At 44.1% G+C, this 25000-nt stretch overlaps 1 protein-coding gene across 1 annotated transcript in view; it reads right to left on the reverse strand.

Moving 5' to 3' along the window:
* The window catches only part of ncoa1 (nuclear receptor coactivator 1), a gene marked incomplete at its 3' end in the record, with an annotated part of 164503 nt that overhangs the window by 72376 nt on the left and 67127 nt on the right, over nucleotides 1-25000 (reverse strand). The window contains 1 exon segment of the mRNA XM_084314162.1: nucleotides 1-117. This exon segment is cut by the window's left edge and continues 63 nt beyond it. Coding sequence (XP_084170288.1) covers nucleotides 1-117 — 117 coding nt within the window.

The raw sequence follows: 25000 nt of genomic DNA on the forward strand, positions 1-25000 counted from the left end.
GCTGCCGGGCCTCTAGGTTCTCAGCGTCCACCTCGTCTGGAGGTCTCTTCAGCAGGCGGCAGGTGAAGGTGTGGCTGGTCCTCCGGGCCGTCTCCTGGGGCCAGGGCACGCCATTCACTGGAGGGAGGGGACACAGACAGACAGTTAGACAGACAGACAGACAGACAGACAGACACCACTCACTGGAGGGAGGACACACAGACAGACAGTTAGACAGACAGACAGACAGACAGACAGACAGACAGACAGACAGACAGACAGACAGACAGACAGACAGACAGACACCACTCACTGGAGGGAGGACACACAGACAGACAGTTAGACAGTTAGACAGACAGATAGACAGACAGACACCACTCACTGGAGGGAGGACACACAGACAGACAGTTAGACAGTTAGACAGACAGACAGACAGACAGACACCACTCACTGGAGGGAGGACACACAGACAGACAGTTAGACAGTTAGACAGACAGACAGACAGACAGACAGACACCACTCACTGGAGGGAGGACACACAGACAGACAGTTAGACAGTTAGACAGACAGACAGACAGACAGACACCACTCACTGGAGGGAGGACACACAGACAGACAGTTAGACAGTTAGACAGACAGACAGACACCACTCACTGGAGGGAGGACACACAGACAGACAGTTAGACAGTTAGACAGACAGACAGACACCACTCACTGGAGGGAGGACACACAGACAGACAGTTAGACAGTTAGACAGACAGACAGACAGACAGACAGACAGACAGACAGACACCACTCACTGGAGGGAGGACACACAGACAGACAGTTAGACAGTTAGACAGACAGACAGACACCACTCACTGGAGGGAGGACACACAGACAGACAGTTAGACAGTTAGACAGACAGACAGACACCACTCACTGGAGGGAGGACACACAGACAGACAGTTAGACAGTTAGACAGACAGACAGACAGACAGACAGACAGACAGACACCACTCACTGGAGGGAGGACACACAGACAGACAGTTAGACAGACAGACAGACAGACAGACAGACAGACAGACAGACAGACAGACAGACAGACAGACAGACAGACAGACAGACACCACTCACTGGAGGGAGGACACACAGACAGACAGTTAGACAGTTAGACAGACAGATAGACAGACAGACACCACTCACTGGAGGGAGGACACACAGACAGACAGTTAGACAGTTAGACAGACAGACAGACAGACAGACACCACTCACTGGAGGGAGGACACACAGACAGACAGTTAGACAGTTAGACAGACAGACAGACAGACAGACACCACTCACTGGAGGGAGGACACACAGACAGACAGTTAAACAGTTAGACAGACAGACAGACAGACAGACACCACTCACTGGAGGGAGGACACACAGACAGACAGTTAGACAGTTAGACAGACAGACAGACACCACTCACTGGAGGGAGGACACACAGACAGACAGTTAGACAGTTAGACAGACAGACAGACACCACTCACTGGAGGGAGGACACACAGACAGACAGTTAGACAGTTAGACAGACAGACAGACAGACAGACAGACAGACAGACAGACACCACTCACTGGAGGGAGGACACACAGACAGACAGTTAGACAGTTTGACTGACAGACAAAATAAAAGCACACTTGAACTTGACCATGCATGCATATTTATTAGAAAATTCAATCGCAGGACTATGTTATCAATGAAATTAATGAATATTATCAACAAAAGCAACGGAATTGTTTCTGTATAAACATTTATAAAACAAGGCCTATTTAGCCAAAATATGTTGCCAGAACATGAAAAGAAAATGCGTTCATCACGTGCGCTTTGGCAGAGATCCGCTAGTACTCTGAAAATCCGGCCTCACAGAGGTATGTTGATGACAAGCTTTCTCAGCGCAGCATTACACAACACTGGGTACTCTTTCCGGACTGATATCCAGAACTTTGCAAGGGCCTGTCCAGTCGAACTTGACTTTCAGTAGCTCGTCGCACGAAAGACGAATTACCCAAAAATCTCAGCTGATTAACCTGGAGTGTCCACTAACGGAGTTTCGTAATCCAGCTCATTATCAGCACATTTCTCTGCCAATGGGTTGTTTTTGTCTGCAAGGAAAATCTGCGCTTCTTCTCTGAGTTAAAAAAGGCGATTTAATACTCTGCCTCGAGATAGCCACCTCACTTCAGTGTGGTATAGCAGCTGGTTAAGCGCAGAGCCCCAACCGGCATCGCTTCTGATAACAAACCTATCCATTGCGAGTCCAGGTTACACACAAAAGACCAGACCCCCGGCCCCCTCCCGCGATTATACATGCGCAGGATGTAGTGAGATGTGTATTGGAATACTGTGTGTCGGCCTCCGTTGATGAAGGTGGAAAACTCAATTGGATTTTTTTTTTGCCAATGCGCGGTCACCTACCCGCGACCCCACTTTGGGTCGCGACCCGTAGTTTGAGAACACAGACAGACAGTTAGACAGACAGACAGACAGTTAGACAGACAGACAGACAGGGGCCGCCATTCACTAGAGGGAGGACACACAGACAGACAGTTAGACAGACAGACACACAGACAGACAGTTAGACAGACAGTTAGACAGACAGTTAGACAGACAGATAGTTAGACAGACAGACACACAGTTATACAGACAGTTAGACAGACAGTTAGACAGATAGTTAGACAGACAGACACACAGACAGACAGTGAGACAGACAGTTAGACAGACAGATAGTTAGACAGACAGACAGACAGACAGACAGACAGACAGACAGACAGACAGACAGACAGACAGACAGACAGACAGACAGACAGACAGACAGACAGACAGACAGACAGACAGGGGACTAGGGGTGGGAATCACCAGTTTCATCACGATACAATATCGATTCTTTGGACAACGATATGATATTTGCCGATATCACAAAGTCTGCCACGATAGGATTAGATTCAGTTGCCTGCGATCGATATGAGACGATATTATGTGCCCATTTAACACAATCCGTAACATTTAGATCAACTCAAAAAAGGCAACGGAAATATCATTTGACATTTTTATTTTTGAGCTCTTCCAGACATTTAAATGAAAAACAATCTATTGTTTTTAATACAAATAGACCTCCTGTTCACTGTAAAGTAGGGGTGGACGGTATGGTCTAAAATTTATATCACGGTATAATTTGAAGCATAGACGGTAACGGTATATATCACGGTATCATCGTTTTTGATTAAAAAATTTTTTTTATTTTATATATATATATATTTTTTTATAAAATATATATATTATATAATTAGACTTGTACTGGTATTATCTGCGAGACATCGCCACCACGCAACAAGCTCCACTGTCTGTGTGTACTCTAGTAGCCTCCAGCTACGGCCAGAATTCTCCGGAGCTGCACCTGGACCTATACTCGAGTAGCCTCGAGCAGAGCTACGGCCAGGATTCTCCGGCGCTGCACCTGGACCCTATTGTATTGGTATTATAACGTTAGCAAGCCCTCAGCTCGAATACGCATCGAATCAGTGTTATAAGACATTGATATCATGAGCTATCTGTAGCTACTGCATATATAACGTTAATACAACGCCTCAGTGAATTATTTAGTTCAATGGGACATTTCGTTTTGAACGGTGAACTAACTTGTGTTAACGTGAGCTAACAGGTAGCATACACGTCTCTAGTACTAGACTTTGTGGAGCGTTTGTTGATGTCAGGAGCTATCGGTAGCTGGCCGACTAGATACCGTTCGGTTATGTATTAAACTAAAAGTGAATAGTTGAATGGGTCATTTTGTAACGGTAGCTAAGCTAACGTTAGCTCAGGGAGACGCCGACAGCTCCCGTGTCCCGTCCCACTAGACTACTAGACCCGTGTTTACATGCGTGCGGTAGGGGCTGGCACGCCCACTGCGCGAAGCCTCCTAAATAACTTTTTCCAGTTCGCACATATCTATTATCTATGACTAATTCTATCTATTTTTAGGGGCAAATGCCAGTGAAATAGTCGCGCTGTGGTTACATGACGTCATTGCTATTTTAGAGCTGCACTACCGGTTACACGGTATACTCAAAATCCATACCGTAGAGCAAATTCATACCGTTTATACCGTCCACCCCTACTGTAAAGTGCCACGTTTTGATATATTGAGCTTCAAACTTTAAGAATTTTTTTTTGGAACTCACAACACGCAACCTAAAACCCCTTCCTCTCCCAAACCGTTCCTGCAATTGTTTTATGTTGCATGATGATCATGAATACATTTACTATGTATTGTATTTGTTATGTTTAAATATCAACATTATCTGTCCATTCTCAGTACATTTACTATAAATATACTACCGGTATACTTCATCTGGTCATACATTTAAAACATTAGAAGACTAACCTATAGCTAAAATTGTATACCCCACAATAACTAAAAACTGATTGGAAACCCATTCAAACTATAGGGGGCTATTCCTCTATTCTGTCCATGAGCCACTTCCTGACGCCTCTCTTGAAGCTGTGGAGGCTCGAGCTCTGCTTGATGGGGATAGGCAGCTTGTTCCAATCCTGGGCTCCAGAGAAAGTAAGGGAGCACTGACCCAGTTTGGATCGGAAAGAAGCAGGCTTCAGGTTTGCTATGCTTGCTCTAGTTCTGTGGTTGTGGGATTCGTTGACCGGGGTGAAGTAGTTCTGGAGGTATCTAGGGGACCTTTGGTTTATAATATTGTGCACTATGTTCAGTCTGAGCTGGGTAACTCTGGCCTCCACAGGAAGCCAGAAAAATGCTCCATGGCCATCCACCACCGTGCGTTCTGAAGTCTGAGTCACAACTAATTTTTGCTCGTCAACTTTCACCTACTTCCTATATTCGCACCCCCCCCCCCCCCCCACATGGGGTATCGTTGGAAGCGGACACTCGTTGGCTACAACACTGACCAATAATTTTCGCCATCAGTGGTGATTGGTCAGTTATCAAGCGTATACAGTCCGACTTGGTCATTTGACCCGTGGCCTGTAAAAAGACACTCGCCTGACATATCGTCATGTAACTCAAGAACCGAGGCACGGAATTGGTCGAGTGAGGTGGCGTTCGAACGGCGGCAAATTCAAGTTTCGAACGGTATATTATATGATCTGCGAAAAATGCAGCCCGAGCCGGTAGACGCTCGCAAAGTGCCGTAATGTGTGTGCATGGGCATGATGGCGCCGAATTCGGGCCGATGCATGGTAAGAGGTTAAGAGGTTAACAATATCCTGCCTACTACACACAATAATGGATTGACGACTCCTTGACTCTCTTTGACTGTGTCGGATCAAAACATCTACATGTGAGGTTTACCCCGTCGGTCTGATTCAATTCAAACAGAGAACACGATTTCCACTGTTGCGTTGGCTTTCAAACGTAGACAGGCAAAACAAATAAACATAATTTCCCTAATTCCAGTGTGTCGCCCCTCTTTCAATCCTCTCTCCTGCTGTGCTCTGTTGTCATGTCTCCCCGTTAATGTTTCATAATGCATTTAAGAGCAGGTCACATTGGTAGTGTCTGCACCAGTCAGCTGGACTCTTTGACTTGCCGTTACATTGTGCGGTCTGTTGCACGTTCCTGTTCAACGTGAGGACCAGGAACATGGTGAAGACCTTTTTATGTCTCATTGTGGCGCCAGCTTGCATTTCTGACAATTTTTTATTTATTTTCTTTTTATTATTTTTTAAACACACATATAAACAAACATGACAACACACGATAAGATACACAAGCATTAATACACAGTGTATATCCAACGAAATTACCATTTATACCAATGTCTTATACAGGATATACCCCTAATACCTGTTATCTAAAAACCTACACACATATGCTCCAGCTCGAACCCCCCCCTCCCGGACCCCTCTTTGGATAGTACCTCCATTATCCCTCGCTCCTAACCAGACACTACCATTATAAGCTAGCTTTTATTCTCTCCACCACTTCTAACCACATTGTCATTTTGGATTCATTGAGACCCAGAATTCTTGCTGTAGATATTTCTTGATAAATCACATCGAGATATGTAAGAAACCAAACTTTCCGGCAAATTTTTTCCGGTTGAAACCAGCGTGATGCGATCAGCTTTTTAGCTACTGTGATACCCGATAAAACCAATCTCTTTAGCTGTGGATGTACTGCAAACTCAAAAACATCATTCAATAGTAATACAGAGGGGTGTACAGGTATATTCCAAGATACGAGTTTTGATAATTGTTGGGTCACATCTTTCCAGAATATCTTAACTGGTGGGGAGTCCCAATACATGTGCATAAATGTCCCTTCATCCCCATTTGTACATTGGGAGCATTTGGAGTCTTGTTTAAGACCCATTCTGTTCAGTCTTATAGGAGTCAAGTATGTCCTGTGAATATAGTTAAGATTGATTTGTTGATGGTCCGGGTTCCTTGATGTAAGTCGGACATTTGCCCAGGCTCCTTGCCAATCAAAGTCATTTTCCAGGTCTGGTATATCCCTCCTCCAGACAGAGTCTAGTTGGAGGGTTTCATACGAGGACGTTAGTAATTGATGATAAAAATCTGAAACAAAACCTCTCGAGGTCTCTCTTTCATAGAAGAATTTGTGGTATCTGTGGTGTTCAATTGGTATGTCTAATGGAACACCGTGAGACTTCAAACATAGCCGTAACTGTATGTAAAAAAGCCATGTGGACTTGGTGAGATTACATTTTTTGCATATTTCTCCATAACTACAAAAACCCTGTTTGTTAAAAACATCCCCTAATGAGTGTATGCCTTGCTCTTCCCATATAGGGAATCTTATAGGTCGTTTTTCAATTAAGAGTGCATTGTTATTGAATAAGGGAGTATGATTGTGCCATTTATGTGGGTTAGGATATTTTTTTTGTGTTTCACGCCATATCCGGATCGCATGAGTAATTATGGGGCCAAATTTCCATTCACAATGCTTGATTGGTAGTTTAGTGTATGCTATGTCCTTCAGTCTATGTGGGGCTACTATGTTTTCTTCTCATTTTCTCCAGGATACCATTGCTTGGGGATCAAACCATGTTGTCAATGGTCTTAATGTGTACACCTTAAAATAGTGGAAAAAATCTGGAAATGCCATGCCACCGTCTGCTTTATTTCTCTGTGCGGTGGATCTTTTTATACATGGTGGTTTGTTATTCCAAATAAATTTGTATGTGGAGGAGTGTAATCTTTTCCAGTAACCCTCTGGAGGGGGTAACGGTAGCATTGAACTGAAGAAGTTGATTCTAGGTAGTACGTCCATCTTAACTATTGATATCCGTGCCTGTACTGAGTTTTTAAGTTTTGCCCACCTATCAAGGTCGTCTTTGATTTTGTTTTGGATTTTTGTGTAATTGTGCTTCACCGTTTGTCTTATGGTGGGGAATATTTCCACTCCCAAGCATCTAAAATGTTTTACCATAGGTATCTCTCCTGGGAGGGTTATATCTTTTTTTGCAGGGGTGTTAAGTGGAAGGAAAGCCGACTTCGGCCAATTTATCTTGAATCCCGATAAATCACCAAAGTTCTCAATCAACTTGAGCAGATGAGGCAGTGTGGTGTTGGGGTTTTGCATGAACAGTATTACGTCGTCCGCATATAAACTAATTTTATGTTGTGTGCCCTTGATTACGATTGGTTGTATGGATTGGGATTGTCTTATATATTGTGCTAAAGGTTCTAATGATAGATCGAATAGTCCGGGACTAAGAGGGCAACCCTGTCTAGCTGAGCGTGATACCGGAAATATTCCGGAGGTGATTATACCTGTAGTAATCATGGCCGATGGGTCTTTGTATACTACTTTAATCATATCAATGAAACCTTTACCTAACCCCATCTTCTCTAATACTGCCCATAGATACGACCATTCCAGCCTGTCAAAAGCTTTCATTGCATCCAGGGACAGCATCGCCTTAGGTATGGTGTCGTCCTTGTCAGCATCTAGTACGTGCAGTATTCGTCTTATGTTATCAGTGATCAGGCGGCCTCTTATGAAGCCAGTTTGGTCCGGATGAACTAAAGACGTCATATGCTTTTGTAATCTGATGGCTAATACCTTAGAGTACAGTTTGATATCGGTTCCGAGGAGGCTTAAGGGTCTGTAACTACCGCACTCGGTGGGGTCTTTGTCTTTTTTGAGAAGGACTGTTATGAGTGCAATATTGTCGTTTTTATGGAAGTTCCCCTCCTTGACTGAGTATAAGATCATATTTAGTAATAAGGGTCCAATTATGTCCCAACAAGAGAGGTACATTTCTGGTGGGATACCGTCTCTTCCAGGAGCCTTACCACTTTGCATTTCGGATATGGCCTTCTTGAGTTCCTCTAGTGTGATCGGTGTTTCTAACTGTTTAGCGTCATCCTCTGAACGTTTAGGGAGAATAATTTGATTAAGATATGTGTCCATTTTGTTTTGATCGAAGGTCGTTTCTGATTTATATAAGTCGGAGTAGAATTCTTTGAATGTATCGTTTATTTTTTCAGGGTCTGTTTCAAGTACTTGTTGTGCTCTAATGGTAGTTATATCTGCAAATTTTGCGCATTTTGGAGGAAAAGCTATCAGTGAAATCCTTGATCATTCCCTTTACCGACATCCATATTATTCTGGGGTCTTGCACCGAGTTTGCATTCTCCCGTAGGAATACTATAAGAGCTTCTTTGAGTTGTGTAATGAATTCATTGTTATTAAGCAGCATCGATTTAAATCGCCATCTCGGGGCTCGGGAAGATAGTATACCAAATGTTCCTTTTAGGAGTAAATAACAGTGATCTGCATTGGGTATCATTTCCACTTCATATTTATCAAATAGTCTCGGGGATGCAAAGACATAATCTATTCTGGATAATGTGTTATGTCTCGCAGATCGACAAGAGTACTTTCGGGTCGTGGGATTAAGTGATCGCCATAAGTCATTTACACCTGTAATCTTCGACCAATCCTTTAACACTTTCAGCGCCACGCCTGGTTTTCCGTTTTACCGCTTGAATGCCACCATCGGCGCCAATGTTAACGTTAATATCGCCTAATCTATGTTTTAAATTATGGCTATGTGTCTAATCTGCCCCAGGGTTTCCGTTAGAATTTTTTTTTGCAGGTCTGAGTGTCAAATGGGATACATTTTTTTTTGCAGGTCTGAGTGTCAAATGGGATAAATTCCGGTCAGAGTTTATTGAGCTTAAAAACAATTGATAGGCCTATATAAAGAATGACATCATCAAGGCATTTATAATATTTTAACTTAAAACTAGACTACTTTTGCGTATATACAGTCATTAATATATTCCAAATAAAATAAGTCCCTCGAGACTGCGTGCTGCTGCCGACTTGAGGTGTCGGTGGGCAGTCTGCCCGACCTTAATAAACAGCAGTCTGTTATAATCACATTTTTATGAGCTAACGAATTCCGTTATATTGGACATTTGTATTAATTATATCAAGCGAAGAACTGAGAAATTTGGCAGAGAGACGGCAACATTATCGTGGGTTTGCGCCGTGATGTATATCTCCACCTCCCAACGACTTGGTGCTGCTGCTCATAATGTCCGGTGAAAATAATTCCCTCTAAGCACAATTTGATTATTTGAATTGTATTAAAATAGGCTAAAATTAAATAGCCTATGCGATGAACGAAACAATCATTACATTTGTCGTTGCTTCACCAAGCAGCCGGTCAATGACATCCTGTGTCAGCGAGCTGGCAGCTGATATATTTACGTGAAGCATGGAGCAGGAGCAGACAGAGCAGAGCAGCGGTGTCAGCAGCGCCCCCACCCAACAGCTGAATTGCCAATGGCTGAATTGGAGTACTGCACCCTGCCAAGCCATGCTTCACGTAAATATATCAGCTGCCAGCTCGCTGACACAGGATGTCATTGACCGGCTGCTTGGTGAAGCAACGACAAATGTAATGATTGTTTCGTTCATCGCATAGGCTATTTAATTTTAGCCTATTTTAATACAATTCAAATAATCTAATTGTGTTTAGAGGGAATTATTTTCACCGGACATTATGACCGGAGAGATTAGATATGTCGGATTTCACCAGATTTTGCCGGTCAAATACCGGTAATTACCGGCTAACGGAAACGCTGATCTGCCCATCGCATTATCAAAGACTATTTTCCAGTCAGTGCTGTGAAGGCAGATTCTTTTTTTATCGCGTCGTTGCCGTTTCAGAGCAGTTAGAAAAGCCCCCGTTTTGATATAAAAAACAGCTCATTCTGGAGCATTCTATGAAAATCGTCTTTTAGTGGAATATTCCACAACGTTGATATTCGTCGGCCTTTTTATGAATCATTTTCAAATAAACGCTAGATGATCAATATTATACGTGCACGCACGCACATTACGGCCGCGCACTGATAATCGCCTCGTTGATTTCCTCTCGGACTTTTACAGTGAAACCGAAAGAAGACATTTCACAAAACAGCTTATAACTTCATCAAACTTACTCTGATTATCCTACCACTGATAACATAGAGTCCTTACCTGACATCAGATGGTATCCAACTGGTATATTCCAATTCCTGATCACCATTCGAAAAAATCGATACGTGTATGGATCCAACGCGATACAGTAGAACTCCATGATCCGCGGGGATCTGAGGCTCCAGAATGAACTCTAGTAACCCCGGCTGGATCAGTGAACTGGAAAATGTGGAGTACCGGATTTTTTTCCCCATTCATTTTCATTGAGTCCATTCCAAAATCACTTATGTCATCTGGGAGACGACAGGGGGCGCTTTTTTCCACAGTGATCGTCGGCGCCCCTCGGCTATACTCGGGTAGGCTCGGGTGATGCAATAATTTTTCAGATCGCAAAAAAAATAAAATAAAAAAAAAATCCGAGAAATCTCGTGAGTGGCTAGCAACCACCTATAAAAAAACACGAGAAATCTCGTGAGTGGCACTGAAAGAGTTAATGCTTTAGATGAATTCTTTTGTTCGCTGGAAAAGGCGAGGTAAGATTTGTCCATCCTTGGATTCCAAATGGCATTAAAATCCGCACCTATTATAAATGAGTAATCGGGAAGGTCTAACATTGCATTGGTTAGTGTAGAGAAGAAACCCTCTTCGTACAAATTTGGGGCATATACCGCTGCCAGCGCTATTTTCCTGTTATTGTGTACAATCTTAGCTATAGTTATATGACCATCTGCATCAGACCATACTCCCTTTAATTCAATATTTAACTTACGTCTAACGACTATGGCTACACCTCGAGTTCTCGTACCAGAAGAAGAGTGACTAATATTATGATATGTGTTGTCCGCTAACGTATCTATGTCTTTCTCTAAAATGTGCGTTTCGCTTAGTAGAGCCACATCCACATGTTCTTTTTTCATCAGTGTGAGCACGCTTTTGCGTTTGTGTTGTTTATTTATCCCACCAGTGTTCCATATCATTATATTCAAACTAGCCATAATCTATACATGTTGTTGTGTAGTTTTTGGTAATGCTTCTGGAGTGCGAAGCTACAATAGATGTACATCCAATTATTGAGGTCCCGTTGAGAGCCGAGCTTAAAAACCTATTATATACAAATAAAAATCCCCTTTTTCCCCCTCTCCCAGAGAGTCGTACAGGCCTGTGTTCCATAGACACATCCTCTGCGTATGACTCCCTCCCTTAGGCCACCGGATTGCCCAAACTGAGCTTTGTAATCCTACTCTTCCTATGCTAATTGCCATAGGATCTAACACTTTCATTCTAATTCAATAGAATGTCGCTTTTGGTCTTGCGCCTTCCCTTAATGTACTAAAATATTATGAAAAATAAAAAAAAGAATACCTTCATTGATATATTCATTTTGAACCTTCTACTAACTTATGTAGGAAACATCAGAAAAAGGAAAAGATTGGAGACAAACACTAACACCTTAAAATGAAGAAAAATAGAAAAGAACAATGTAAGATAAAAAAGGGAGTGAGAGCTAAAATAAAACTCAACGTGGAGAAACCACTAAAATAAAATTGAATACAGAGATAAAATAGAAAAACAGAGACTTTTAGAGCTACATTGTGCCAATCTCTAAATCAGTGGAGTGATTATTTAAAATATTAGAATAACCTTGTTGTGCTCATACATTTAGATGTGGCTGATTTTTTTTAAAGCCTTATTAAGGCCTGATTAAACTTCAGTCAATTGATTATGCTTATACACACCGGATGTTAATGTTAAAGTTGCAGGCCTTCGTTGTAATGGTGCATTATATTCTAGAAGGTTGTAGAATACCCTAGTATATACGAACAGACTGCTGTTGTGTTCCAGAATGATCTTCCTACCCAGGGTGCATGACTACTAGTATTTTCGGGATATTCCTTTGTGTCCCAGAGCAGTCGAGCGATGAGCCCAGAATATTCCAGATTGTTCACAGTGTCAATGATAGATTCTTGTCTCCACGGAGACCAGAAGTCTGTAAATATAATGCAATACGAACCATATTATACACCTTGTGCCTTGGTGTTGCCGGCATGCATATCATCTGCTACTTTTGTTGAGTCGTGGTAAAGTCATTCTAATAAAATGACTGAAATACAAAGAGAAAGAGAGAGATGAGTAGGCTTGTCTGGTGCGAGACAGTGTTGCGTTCTGCCCCGGGGGCATTTCTGACCATTTTCTTAAAGGCAATTAATTAAGAGGCAAACCAAAGTAGGACAACAATATATGGAACCAGATAGTTTAATATCCATTGGTCAGTTTAAATATATAAATACCCAACCATTTCACCTCAGTCCGTAGTTGGTTTAATTCATTTAAATTGTTTAATTCATTGTTTTTCCATTCTGTGATGTACCTTTCGATGTCATTGTAAATGATAGCTTGCTCTCAATGATTTTTCAAGATTAAATAAAGGTTGAATGGGTTTGGCAGTATACATTTTTTCATACCATCAAACAGTCCCCAAATATTACCAGGGGATACGGTGTTATCGGGTAACACAGAAAACTAAGTTCTGTACACTTGTATTTGTATTTAAAAAGAAAATTAACTTTTTGATAATTGAGGAGCGGTTTGAGAGGAGAAGTTGCCACACATGTAGAGGTCAGAGGTTAGGGAGGCGCTGGCTGTTATGAAAGACATTTACTTGGGATAAATCTTAATTAATAAAAAATTATTCGGACTATAATTCTACTTCCAATACAGTTTATACTCCAACCAAGCTCTGATGACGATGAACAGCACAATACAGATTATACTCAAACCAAGCTCTGATGATGATGATCAGCACAATACAGATTATACTCAAACCAAGCTCTGATGATGATGATCAGCACAATACAGATTATACTCCAACCAAGCTCTGATGATGATGATCAGCACAATACAGATTATACTCAAACCAAGCTCTGATGACGATGATCAGCACAATACAGATTATACTCAAACCAAGCTCTGATGACGATGATCAGCACAATACAGATTATACTCAAACCAAGCTCTGATGACGATGAACAGCACAATACAGTTTATACTCAAACCAAGCTCTGATGATGATGATCAGCACAATACAGATTATACTCAAACCAAGCTCTGATGACGATGAACAGCACGTTTGCTACGACCATGTTCGCCTACAATAACAATCACTTCCACCAAAGCAATATTAATTTAACACAAACCCCCAAAACATAATTTCAGTAACATGAAAAATAAAGCACTCTTGAGTCGTACATTATAAAGACTGGGAAACCAATCCCCAAATATTACCAGGGTTTACAGTCTATTATCACACACACAGACACACACCAACACACGAACGCACGCACACACCAACACACGCACGCACACACGCACACACACACACACACACACACACACACACACAGCCATCCTCATCTCTCAAAGTAAAACCTTAATAGATGAAAGTCAACTCACTATGCTCAGGACATATTCCTGCATTGTTGTTGTTGTTGTACAATATCCCACAAAAGTTCAGTTACTTTTACAAAAGTTACAAAGCACATTGTCCTTTTTCCACAAGTTTCTGGAATAAATCCCACATGTTGGGTGTTTATTTGCTCTTCTCGACGCTTCCCTGATTTAAAAGCCATAGCCCTTGATCTCTGTCTCCACACACCGGCGTCACTAAACGGCCGAGCCACACGAACCAAGAGTCTATGAGCCTCTCTCTCCGAGAGGGTTTCTCTCACAGAGATCGATTACCGTAATCCTCCGAATAAATGGGCAGTTCGAATCTGTGAATGGGGGCGGAACAGTGGCAATGTATTAAATAAATGTGGAGCAGAAATGTTACGACGACGTTGAAATGGATACCATCATGATTTTCAAATACCTTGGTACAGTGTATATACGTAGAGCCATATGAAATCCGTTTTATTATTTTCCAAATTCCATTTAATTATTTCCCAAATTCCGTTTTTTCCGTTTTAATATTTCAGAATTCTGTATTTTGCTTTTTATGCTCATTTTACCATCAGAAATAGTGTCTAATGAGTGGGAATGAATACATTTCCACAATTTAATATGATATAACAGTCCATTTAATGTTTTTAAGTGCTGCAACTCAGAAATACAGTTACATTTTACACAATACTTTTCAAATAATATTGTGACAAAATAAAAATACACATTTCAAGTGTAAACAATAGATACAGCTAGCTACTACTGACATTATCACAATGACAATGTCAGTAGCCTAGCTATATCTATTATATTGTGATGAAATATAGTAATGCATAATTTAGGCACCTTAGTTTAGTTTATTTCGTTTATAAAGGACAGTGTATAATGACAATCGTTTGCATTAAACAAATGGATGAGTGCACCAGATTTAGCAAGAAGCTATCATTTCCATCAATAGTCCTATGTACTGTAACGTTTCATAGCTATTTAAGTTTATTTAGATTATAAAGGGCAGTGTATAATGACAATCGTGTGCATTAAACAAATGGATGGGTGCACTAGATTTAGCAAGAAGCTATCATGTCCTAACGTTATAGCTATTTAATCACAATAGTGTTGCAAGTGTTTTTGTGGCTCCAGTCCACGGAACGTTGACAGAATTAGCAAAACACCTTATCGCCGGAGGCATAAAAGTCATTAGGATACTGCTCTGCTCTGAATTGAGGGCTTATTGGGGAATTTCTTAGCTTCTTGACGATGTTAACACCGAAGCAGCGAGACGCTTGGAGACTGCTGTGTTGTGTGTAACCCGCTCTAGCGTCCGCCTCCCCGGTCGCGTGTGCACCAAGCGTTCCACCCAAAAACGGAATTTCAGTCCAGATTAGGCCAAATTCTGCAATATTCCACGTTTTGCAGTTGATTCCATTTTTATTGGTTAATTCCGCGATTCCGTCCGCGATTCCGTGAACGCGGATTATATATGGCTCTATATATACGGTAATACAGCCCCTTCTGTATCTTCCTACCCCATCAACGAATAACGGTGAGTGAATAAGGCCCATTGCCACATTAGTCCAATTTGAAACGAGAGAAAAAGACAGGGCTTCTGTATTACACATATTGGGGTCAGAGCAATCTTTTCTTGGGCCTAAAGGGAATCCCTGCCTCTCCCTGAGTCACCATGTAACGCCCAGTAGAGATACACACACACGCACGCACGCGAACACACACGCACGCACGCGAACACACACACACACACACACACACACACACACACACACTCTACAGGAGGACAAATAACATGATACTTTAGCGGAAGTAGGGCAGAAAGGAAGCACGCACAAGAAGAAAGAGAGAGAGGGAGAGAAAGAGACGGAGGGAGAGAGAGAACAAGGAGGGATGACAGGTGACACAGCATAAGGGAGAGGGAGAGGGAGGGGGAGAGAGAGAGACAGAGGCAACCAAATGCACAGCCAAATGGGTTTAAACCTCTCTCTCTCTCTCTCTCTCTCTTCCTCTCTCTCTCTCTCTCTCTGGGGAACCATGTCCCAGGACGACCTGAGCCAAGGCCGGGACAATGTCAACACTGTCCCTCTCTCTGTAACACTCTCTACCTCTCTCGCCCCCTCTCCCTCTCTGTAACACACTCTCTACCTCTCTCGCCCCCTCTCCCTCTCTGTAACACACTCTCTACCTCTCTCGCCCCCTCCCTCTGTCTCTCTGTCTGTAACACACTCTCTACCTCTCTCGCCCCCCTCCCTCTGTCTCTCTCTCTCTGTATAACGCTCTCTACCTCTCTCGCCCCCTCCCTCTGTCTCTCTCTCTCTGTATAACGCTCTCTACCTCTCTCGCCCCCTCCCTCTGTCTCTCTCTTTCTGTATAACGCTCTCTACCTCTCTCGCCCCCTCCCTCTGTCTCTCTCTCTCTGTAACACGTTCTCTACCTCTCTCGCCCCCTCCCTCTGTCTCTCTCTCTGTATAACGCTCTCTACCTCTCTCACCCCCTCCCTCTGTCTCTCTCTCTGTAACATGCTCTCTACCTCTCTCACCCCCTCCCTCTGTCTCTCTCTCTCTGTATAACGCTCTCTACCTCTCTCGCCCCCTCCCTGTCCCTCTCTCTGTAACACGCTCTCTACCTCTCTCACCCCCTCCCTCTGTCTCTCTCTCTCTGTAACACGCTCTCTACCTCTCTCACCCCCTCCCTCTGTCTCTCTCTCTCTGTATAACGCTCTCTACCTCTCTCGCCCCCTCCCTCTGTCCCTCTCTCTGTAACACGCTCTCTACCTCTCTCGCCCCCTCCCTCTGTCCCTCTCTCTGTAACAGCTCTCTACCTCTCTCGCCCCCTCCCTCTGTCTCTCTCTCTGTAACACGCTCTCTACCTCTCTCGCCCCCTCCCTCTGTAACACACTCTCTACCTCTCTCGCTCCCTCTCCCTCTCTCTGTAACACGCTCTCTACCTCTCTCGCCCCCTCCCTCTGTCTCTCTCTCTGTAACACACTATCTACCTCTCTCGCCCCCTCCCTCTGTCTCTCTCTCTCTGTATAACGCTCTCTACCTCTCTCGCCCCCTCCCTCTGTCTCTCTCTCTGTATAACGCTCTCTACCTCTCTCGCCCACTCCCTCTGTCTCTCTCTCTCTGTAACACACTCTCTACCTCTCTCGCCCCCTCCCTGTCCCTCTCTCTGTAACACGCTCTCTACCTCTCTCGCCCCCTCCCTCTGTCTCTCTCTCTGTATAACGCTCTCTACCTCTCTCGCCCCCTCCCTCTGTCTCTCTCTCTGTATAACGCTCTCTACCTCTCTCGCCCACTCCCTCTGTCTCTCTCTCTCTGTAACACACTCTCTACCTCTCTCGCCCCCTCCCTGTCCCTCTCTCTGTAACACGCTCTCTACCTCTCTCGCCCCCTCCCTCTGTCTCTCTCTCTCTGTATAACGCTCTCTACCTCTCTCGCCCCCTCCCTCTGTCTCTCTCTCTCTGTATAACGCTCTCTACCTCTCTCGCCCCCTCCCTCTGTCTCTCTCTCTCTGTATAACGCTCTCTACCTCTCTCGCCCCCTCCCTCTGTCTCTCTCTCTCTGTATAACGCTCTCTACCTCTCTCGCCCCCTCCCTCTGTCTCTCTCTCTCTGTATAACGCTCTCTACCTCTCTCGCCCCCTCCCTCTGTCCCTCTCTCTGTAACACGCTCTCTACCTCTCTCGCCCCCCTCCCTCTGTCCCTCTCTCTGTATAACGCTCTCTACCTCTCTCGCCCCCTCCCTCTGTCTCTCTCTCTCTGTAACACGCTCTCTACCTCTCTCGCCCCCTCCCTCTGTAACACACTCTCTACCTCTCTCGCCCCCTCCCTGTCCCTCTCTCTGTAACACGCTCTCTACCTCTCGCCCCCTCCCTCTGTCCCTCTCTCTGTATAACGCTCTCTACCTCTCTCGCCCCCTCCCTCTGTAACACACTCTCTACCTCTCACGCCCTCTCCCTCTCTCCCTCTGTAACACACTATCTACCTCTCTCGCCCCCTCCCTCCCTTTGTATAACCCTTTCACTGAGACAATACAGAAGGTTAACCATTTCACTGCCACACGACAAAGGGTTAACCCTTTCACAACCACACTACAGAAGGTTAACCATTTCACTACCACACTACAGACGGTTAACCATTTCACTACCACACTACAGAAGGTTAACCATTTCACTACCACACTACAGAAGGTTAACCATTTCACTACCACACTACAGAAGGTTAACCGTCTGTAGTGTGGTAGTGAAAGGTTAACCTTCTGTAGTGTGGTAGTGGAAGGGTTAATGATGATGCCCCCCCCCCCCCCCCCCTCTGCTAATATCAAACATTTGGGGCAATGTCTTCACTCACTGCATGATAGAGAGACAGAGAGGTAGAGTTATGGTGGGAGAGAGGGGGACAATTAAGACAGATAAAGAGATGAGAGATACACACAGAGAGAAACAGAGAGACACAGAGAGAGAAAGACAGAGAGACATGGAGAGACACAGGGAGAAAGAGGGAGAGAGACAGGAATAGAGAGACAGAGAGACACAGGGAGAGAAATACAGAGAGACACAGGGGAGGGAGAGAGAGAGAGAGAGAGAGAGAGAGAGAGAGAGAGAGAGAGAGAGAGAGAGAGAGAGACAGAGAGAGAGGCAGGAAGAGAGAGACAGAGAGACAGATAGAGAGACAGAGACACAGGGAGAGAGAGGAGAGGAAGACAGAGAGACAGATAGAGAGAGAGACACAGGGAGAGAGAGGAGAGGAAGACAGAGAGACAGATAGAGAGAGAGACACAGGGAGAGAGAGGAGAGGAAGACAGAGAGACAGATGGAGAGATGAGAGAGGCAGCGGGACAGAAAGGGCAAGAAACATGGGGGGGGGGGGGGATGAAATGTGAGAGAAGCTGTGAGAAGCTGCGAGATACAGCGCGCGAGAGAGAGAGGGAGATAGAGCTAGAAACAAAGAGAAAAAGAAAAAAGAGATAGGAAGAGACATTGAGAAAGAAAGGGAGACACAGACGGAGCCAGAGCTAGTTTAGTGGGTTTAAAGCAGGTGACCCCTGACCTCTCCACAGCATTAACCCCAGGAGGGGGGAGGGGAAGGGGGGGAGAGGGGATTAGCCTTCAGCACAGCAGTGGGAATGGAAGAGACCTAGCGCCAGCTTAGAAGGCCCTTCTGAACCTACTGTGTGCTTCTGTCCTTATCTAACCTCCCTCTCCCTCCTCGTCTCTCCTCGACTCCCTCTTCATCTCAATCTCCGCCTCGCCTCCCCACTTCAACACTGTGATTAGGAGGACCAGCGGAGGTCTGCAGTGGCCCCGCCCCCCTCCTGTTCCCACGGCAACACAGAAACCCCACCATCTCCAAGAGCATAAAGATGTTATGTTAGGAAACAGGAAACGGGATACTGACTTTATGAAGCTCTTGATTTGATTTGGACCATATTGGTATTGGTATGTAAATGCATTCCTCCAGTGCAGAGGCGGCTTCATTTTGCGTCTCTTTAATTCAACTGAATGTAACAACAACAAATCACACGTTGGAAGACAAACATGTTGACAAACATTACGAACATGTCGACAGACAAACATTATAAACATGTCAACAGACAAACATCACAAACATGTTGACAAACATTATAAAAATGTCGACAGACAAACATTACAAACATGTTGTTGACAGACAAACATTACAAACATGTTAACAGACAAACATTACAAACATGTTAACACTTTGGGTGCCGGGACACGTCTTCTCACGTCTTTGCTGGCCATGCTAAAGTTGCCGGGGGACGCTGTACATGTACAGCGTCCTTATATCAATATTTCAAAAATCTGCGATCGGATTCATAATGTCCCTCCGCTGGCCTGAGATCCACCAGCAGGACCCACTGAGCTCTCTGGCGGTTCAGGAGCGCCATCTGGTGGCCGATCGGCGCAACCGCTTAACAGGAAGCGCAGTAGAGGTTTTGCTAGACGTCCGTATTGCTTCCGGCCACTCGGTACATGTCCCGTGACTCTAGCTCGTCACACTACATAGCGATCGATTGCCAATAACTCGATAAACAACATGATTTGGACGTATATACCATTATACAAGCTGGAGATGGACCGGGTAATAATATATCCCATAATGATAAAATTTCTACTCGACGATGATCGCCCAACGGCGCGCGGAGACTGGGGTGAGTTTCAGCGTGTAACGTTACCGTCTTCGATAATAACTGATATTATCAACATTTGACCCACATTAGATGATTGGTATAACGCTGCCCACGGAATTATAAACGCCCCCTCGCCCATCCGGTCACTCCCCCCCCCCCCCCCCTACAGCCCTGTAACAACCCCAACCCACTCCCCCCTCCTTCCGTAAATGGCGCTGCCTATGACGGCTGCCAGTCTGTTTGCGGTGGTGAATATGCATATGTTTGTCTCAAGGCTCTGTACCATTATTACTATCTAAAATGTAATAATTGTGGAATATTACTGTAATGAGCTGTATGTGTATGATCCAAGCGTCCTATGATCCTCATAGGAGCATAACAGAAAAAAGCATTCCATGTGAAGGTATTCTGTATCTTTGCATGTCAACTAATAAAGAAACTTGAACTTGAACTTGAGTTGTAGTGCAAATCCTTTATCAATAAATATAAAGTGTGGGGAGTGGGTGCTACAGTGTGTTTGTTTAAAGTGAGTGTGTGCGTGTGGATGTGTGTGCTATGTGCGTTTGATGGTTGTTGTGTAGTGTTCATTGTTCGTTGAGCAGCCTGATGGCCTGGGGATAGAAGCTTCTTCTGAGTCTTTCTGTGCTCGCCTTGAGACTCCGGTATCGCTTGCCTGACCGCAGCAGTTCAAAGAGGCAGTTGTTCGGGTGGCTGGAGTCCTTAATGATTCTCTTAGCCTTGCCCCTGCACCGCTTGTTGTAAATGTTCTGGAGGGTGGGGAGCCCCCCTCCAATTGTGCGTTCGGCTGAACGTGTCACTCTTTGTAGTCTGCTTCGGTCTTGTGCAGTGCTATTCCCAAGCCAGGAGGTGATGTTGCCAGTCAGGATGCTCTCTATTGTACATGAGTAGAAGGTCTTAAGGATCTTCTGACTGACTTGGAACTTCCTTAGGCGCCTGAGGAAGTAGAGGCGTTGTCGTGCCTTCTTCACAACACTGTCAATGTGTGTGGTCCATGTCAAGTCCTCGGATATGTGGGCTCCGAGGTACTTAAAGCTGTTCACTCTCTCAACCGGTGCCCCGTCGATGCTGAGGGGGCTGTAGTCCTTGACCCCCGACCTCCTGAAGTCCACAATCATCTCCTTTGTTTTGCTGACGTTCAGGGAGAGGCTGTTTTCCTGGCACCATCCCGCCAGGACCTTGACCTCTTCCAGGTAGGCCCTCTCGTCGTTTGCAGAGATCAGGCCCACCACTACTGTGTCGTCAGCAAATTTAATGATTGTGTTGCTACTCCGCTGAGCCACACAGTTGTGTGTGTACAGGGAGTAGAGGGGGGGACTCAGAACACAGCCCTGGGGGGCCCCTATGTTGAGGGTGATGGATGAGGAGGTGCAGTTGCCTGCTCTCACCACCTGGGGTCTGCCCGTCAGGAAGTCCAAGACCCACTGGCAGAGGTCATAGTTCAAACTACCGGTGTGCTCTTGATTTTTTGTTTGTACTTTGGAGAAAGCAAGATGGCCGCATGATCAGATTTTCCGAAGCCACTAGCAGCTTGAGACTTGTATCCACCCTTGAATTGCGTGTAACAGTGGTCTAAAATGTTACCGCCTCTGGTGTTACAAGTCACATGCTGATAGAAGTCAGGCAAAACCTCTCTCAGATTGGCGCTATTGAAATCACCCACTACTACAATGGCGGCGTCAACGTTCGCTGCTTGGAGTTTGTTTACCTCGTCGTGGAGCCTGGAGAGCGCACACTTTTTGTACACACTATTGCTGGCTTGCGGTGGAATATACACTCCGACCAGGATGATCGCCGTTAACTCCCTCGGGAGGAAGAAAGGTCAACACTTGATGGTTATATATTCCAGGTTGGGGCAGCAGTGGTTCGATAATTCCTTCACGTTGGCTGGATCGCTCCAATTGTTGTTCAACATGAAGGCGATACCACCTCCACGCTGTTTGCCGGATTCTGCTGTTCTATCCTTGCGGTGAATGAAGAAGTGATCGGCCGGTTGGATGGCGTGATCTGGGATATCTGGCGACAGCCACGTCTCAATGAAGCAGAGAACATTGCAGTCTCTAACGTCTCTCTGGAATTGAATCCTTGCTCGGATGTCGTCTGGAAATGGATCGGATATTTCTACATCCCATAATAGGAATATTTCAGTTCCACGCTCATCGTCCAACAGCGTGAGGAAGATACGGTAAGATCCAGCGTTATTTTTCAACGGGTTCGATACTAACTGCTCTAATGATCATATCACCCACACTAGATGAATGATATAACGTTGGCCACGGAATTATAAATGACCCCCCGCCCATCCGGTCAACATCAGATCATACTTAGTAACTCCTAGAAGCACGTCCAGTTGATTTTTTTTTTTATCTCGCACAGATTCCTATCAAACTGTATTTCATCATCAATATAATGCATTTGGGGCTATAAATCAAGTTCTGGAGAAAGCTGCAGAAAACGATAAAAACATACCGTAATTCCTCTAATAGTGACCGGTATTCAATTACAAACCGGGTCTCTATTAATGGCCGGGTGCGCTCTTGAGCTAAGCAATTATAAGCCGACCTCCTAATACAAGCCGGGTTACTAATATACTGAGCTGCATACTGAGCTGCTAAGGTAAAGTTACTTGATTTCACTTTGAAAACGTTGAAATGACCAGTGACCACCTGTAATTGCACTGTTTACTATTTCATACAGTACTTGGTTTCAATAAATGAACCCAGTACATTTTACTGGGTTCAAACTGACACAAAATGTTGATTTATTCATTATGATCTGTTTGAAAATTAGAAATATAGGCCTCTCTCTTATACATGCCTCCTCCTAATAAAAGCCTGGTACCCGCTACAGTTTAAGCAAATACAAGCCCGGGTCACTATTAGAGGAATTACGGTACTTATACTTTAGACCGTATTTTAGTATGAATATGTGAATGAAAAAGTATAACGTTGCTACACCCTGAACAATAGATATAGGACGTTGAATGGGCCATAGTAATGTCAATTTAGCAATACAATTTAAAAAGTTATAGCCCTGCAAAGAAGGGGAACTTCTCCATGTTAAATAGGGCTGGCGAGGGATGGTAAATTATGAATTTAACCCCGGCGATCAAAGTGTTAACAGACAAACATTATACAAATGTCAACAGACAAACATTACACACATGTTAACACTTTCCATGCCACTCACGAGATTTCTCCAGTTTTTTTATAGGTGGTTGCTAGCCACTCACGAGATTTCTCGGATTTTTATTTTTTAGCGAACTGAAAAGTTATTGCATCACCCGAGCCTACCCGAGTATAGCCGAGGGGCGCCGGCGATCACTGTGGAAAAAAGCGCCCCCTGTCGTCTCCCAGATGACATAAGTGATTTTGGAATGGACTCAATGAAAATGAATGGGGGAAAAAATCCGGTACTCCACATTTTCCAGTTCACTGATCCAGCCGGGGTTACCACAGTTCATTCTGGAACCTCAGATCCCTGTTGATCATGGAGATCTACAGTATCGCGTTGGATCCATACACGTATCGATTTTTTCGAATGGTGATCAGGAATTGGAATATACCAGTTGGATACAATCTGATGTCAGGTAAGGACTCTATATGTTATCAGTGGTAGGATAATCAGAGTAAGTTTGATGAAGTTATAAGCTGTTTTGTGAAATGTCCTCTTTCGGTTTCACTGTAAAAGTCCGTGAGGAAATCAACGGAGCGATTATCAGTGCGCGGCCGTAATGTGCTTGCGTGCACGTATAATATTGATCATCTAGCGTTTATTTGAAAACGATTCATAAAAAGGCCGACGAATATCAACGTTGTGGAATATTCCACTAAAAGACGATTTTCATAGAATGCTCCAGAATGAGCTGTTTTTTATATCAAAACGGGGGCTTTTCTAACTGCTCTGAAACGGAAACGACGCGATAAAAAAACAATCTGCCTTGACAGCACTGACTGGAAAATAGTCTTTGATCATGCGATGGGCAGATTAGACACATAGCCATAATTTAAAACATAGATTAGGCGATATTAACGTTAACATTGGCGCCGATGGTGGCATTCAGCCAGTAAAACGGAAAACCAAGCGTGGCGCTCAAAGTGTTAACAGACAAACATTACAAACATGTTAACAGACAAACATTACACACATGTTAACAGACAAACATTACACACATGTTGACAGACAAACATTACACACATGTTGACAGACAAACATTACACACGTGTTAGCAGACAAACATTACACACATGTTGACAGACAAACATTACACACATGTTGACAGACAAACATTACACACATGTTGACAGACAAACATTACACACATGTTAGCAGCGGGCCAACATGATGAAGAATGTGGTATTTGTGTGCTGGAGTTTGAAAACTATTTGGGTGAAATAAACCTTTAAATCTTTACATTCATTGACACCTCCCATTAAGTCTCCCATATGAAAGGGGGTGGGGCTTATTTCAATGGACAAATGAATGAATTAAAAGACCAAGCTAGGCTGCAGCGTTTGATCAGGACAGCGAGGAGGGTCATTGGGTCTGATGATCATTCTGAATCAGGCTGAATGCCTCCTCCATGACTCAACCTCTACAACAACAGGTTCCAACTAATCAAGGCAAAGGAAAATTAAAACAACAAGGTCATTTTACCGCACTACAACAACTAGACTGTTAATGATTTATCAACCAGGGCTACTGTGTGTGTAATGGAGATCCTTACTCAGGCTTTCCAGTAGCCAGCATTTACCAGCCAATGGCCATCAAGAATTTTAATTGGCCGGCAAATATAAATATTTTTATTTTTTTTAATCCACTTTTTTTCCTCTTTTTCTATTTTTCTCCCATCCCAATTTAGCCGTGCCAATTCTCCCCTCCCCTGCATTGATCGTTGCTCGCATGTGCCCCCCCACTGGTCGGCTGTAGGGAGGATAGAAGCCCATCACA

Source organism: Notolepis coatsorum, assembly GCF_963971535.1.
Source record: "Notolepis coatsorum genome assembly, chromosome: 5".
NCBI classification, from domain to species: Eukaryota; Metazoa; Chordata; class Actinopteri; order Aulopiformes; family Paralepididae; genus Notolepis; species Notolepis coatsorum.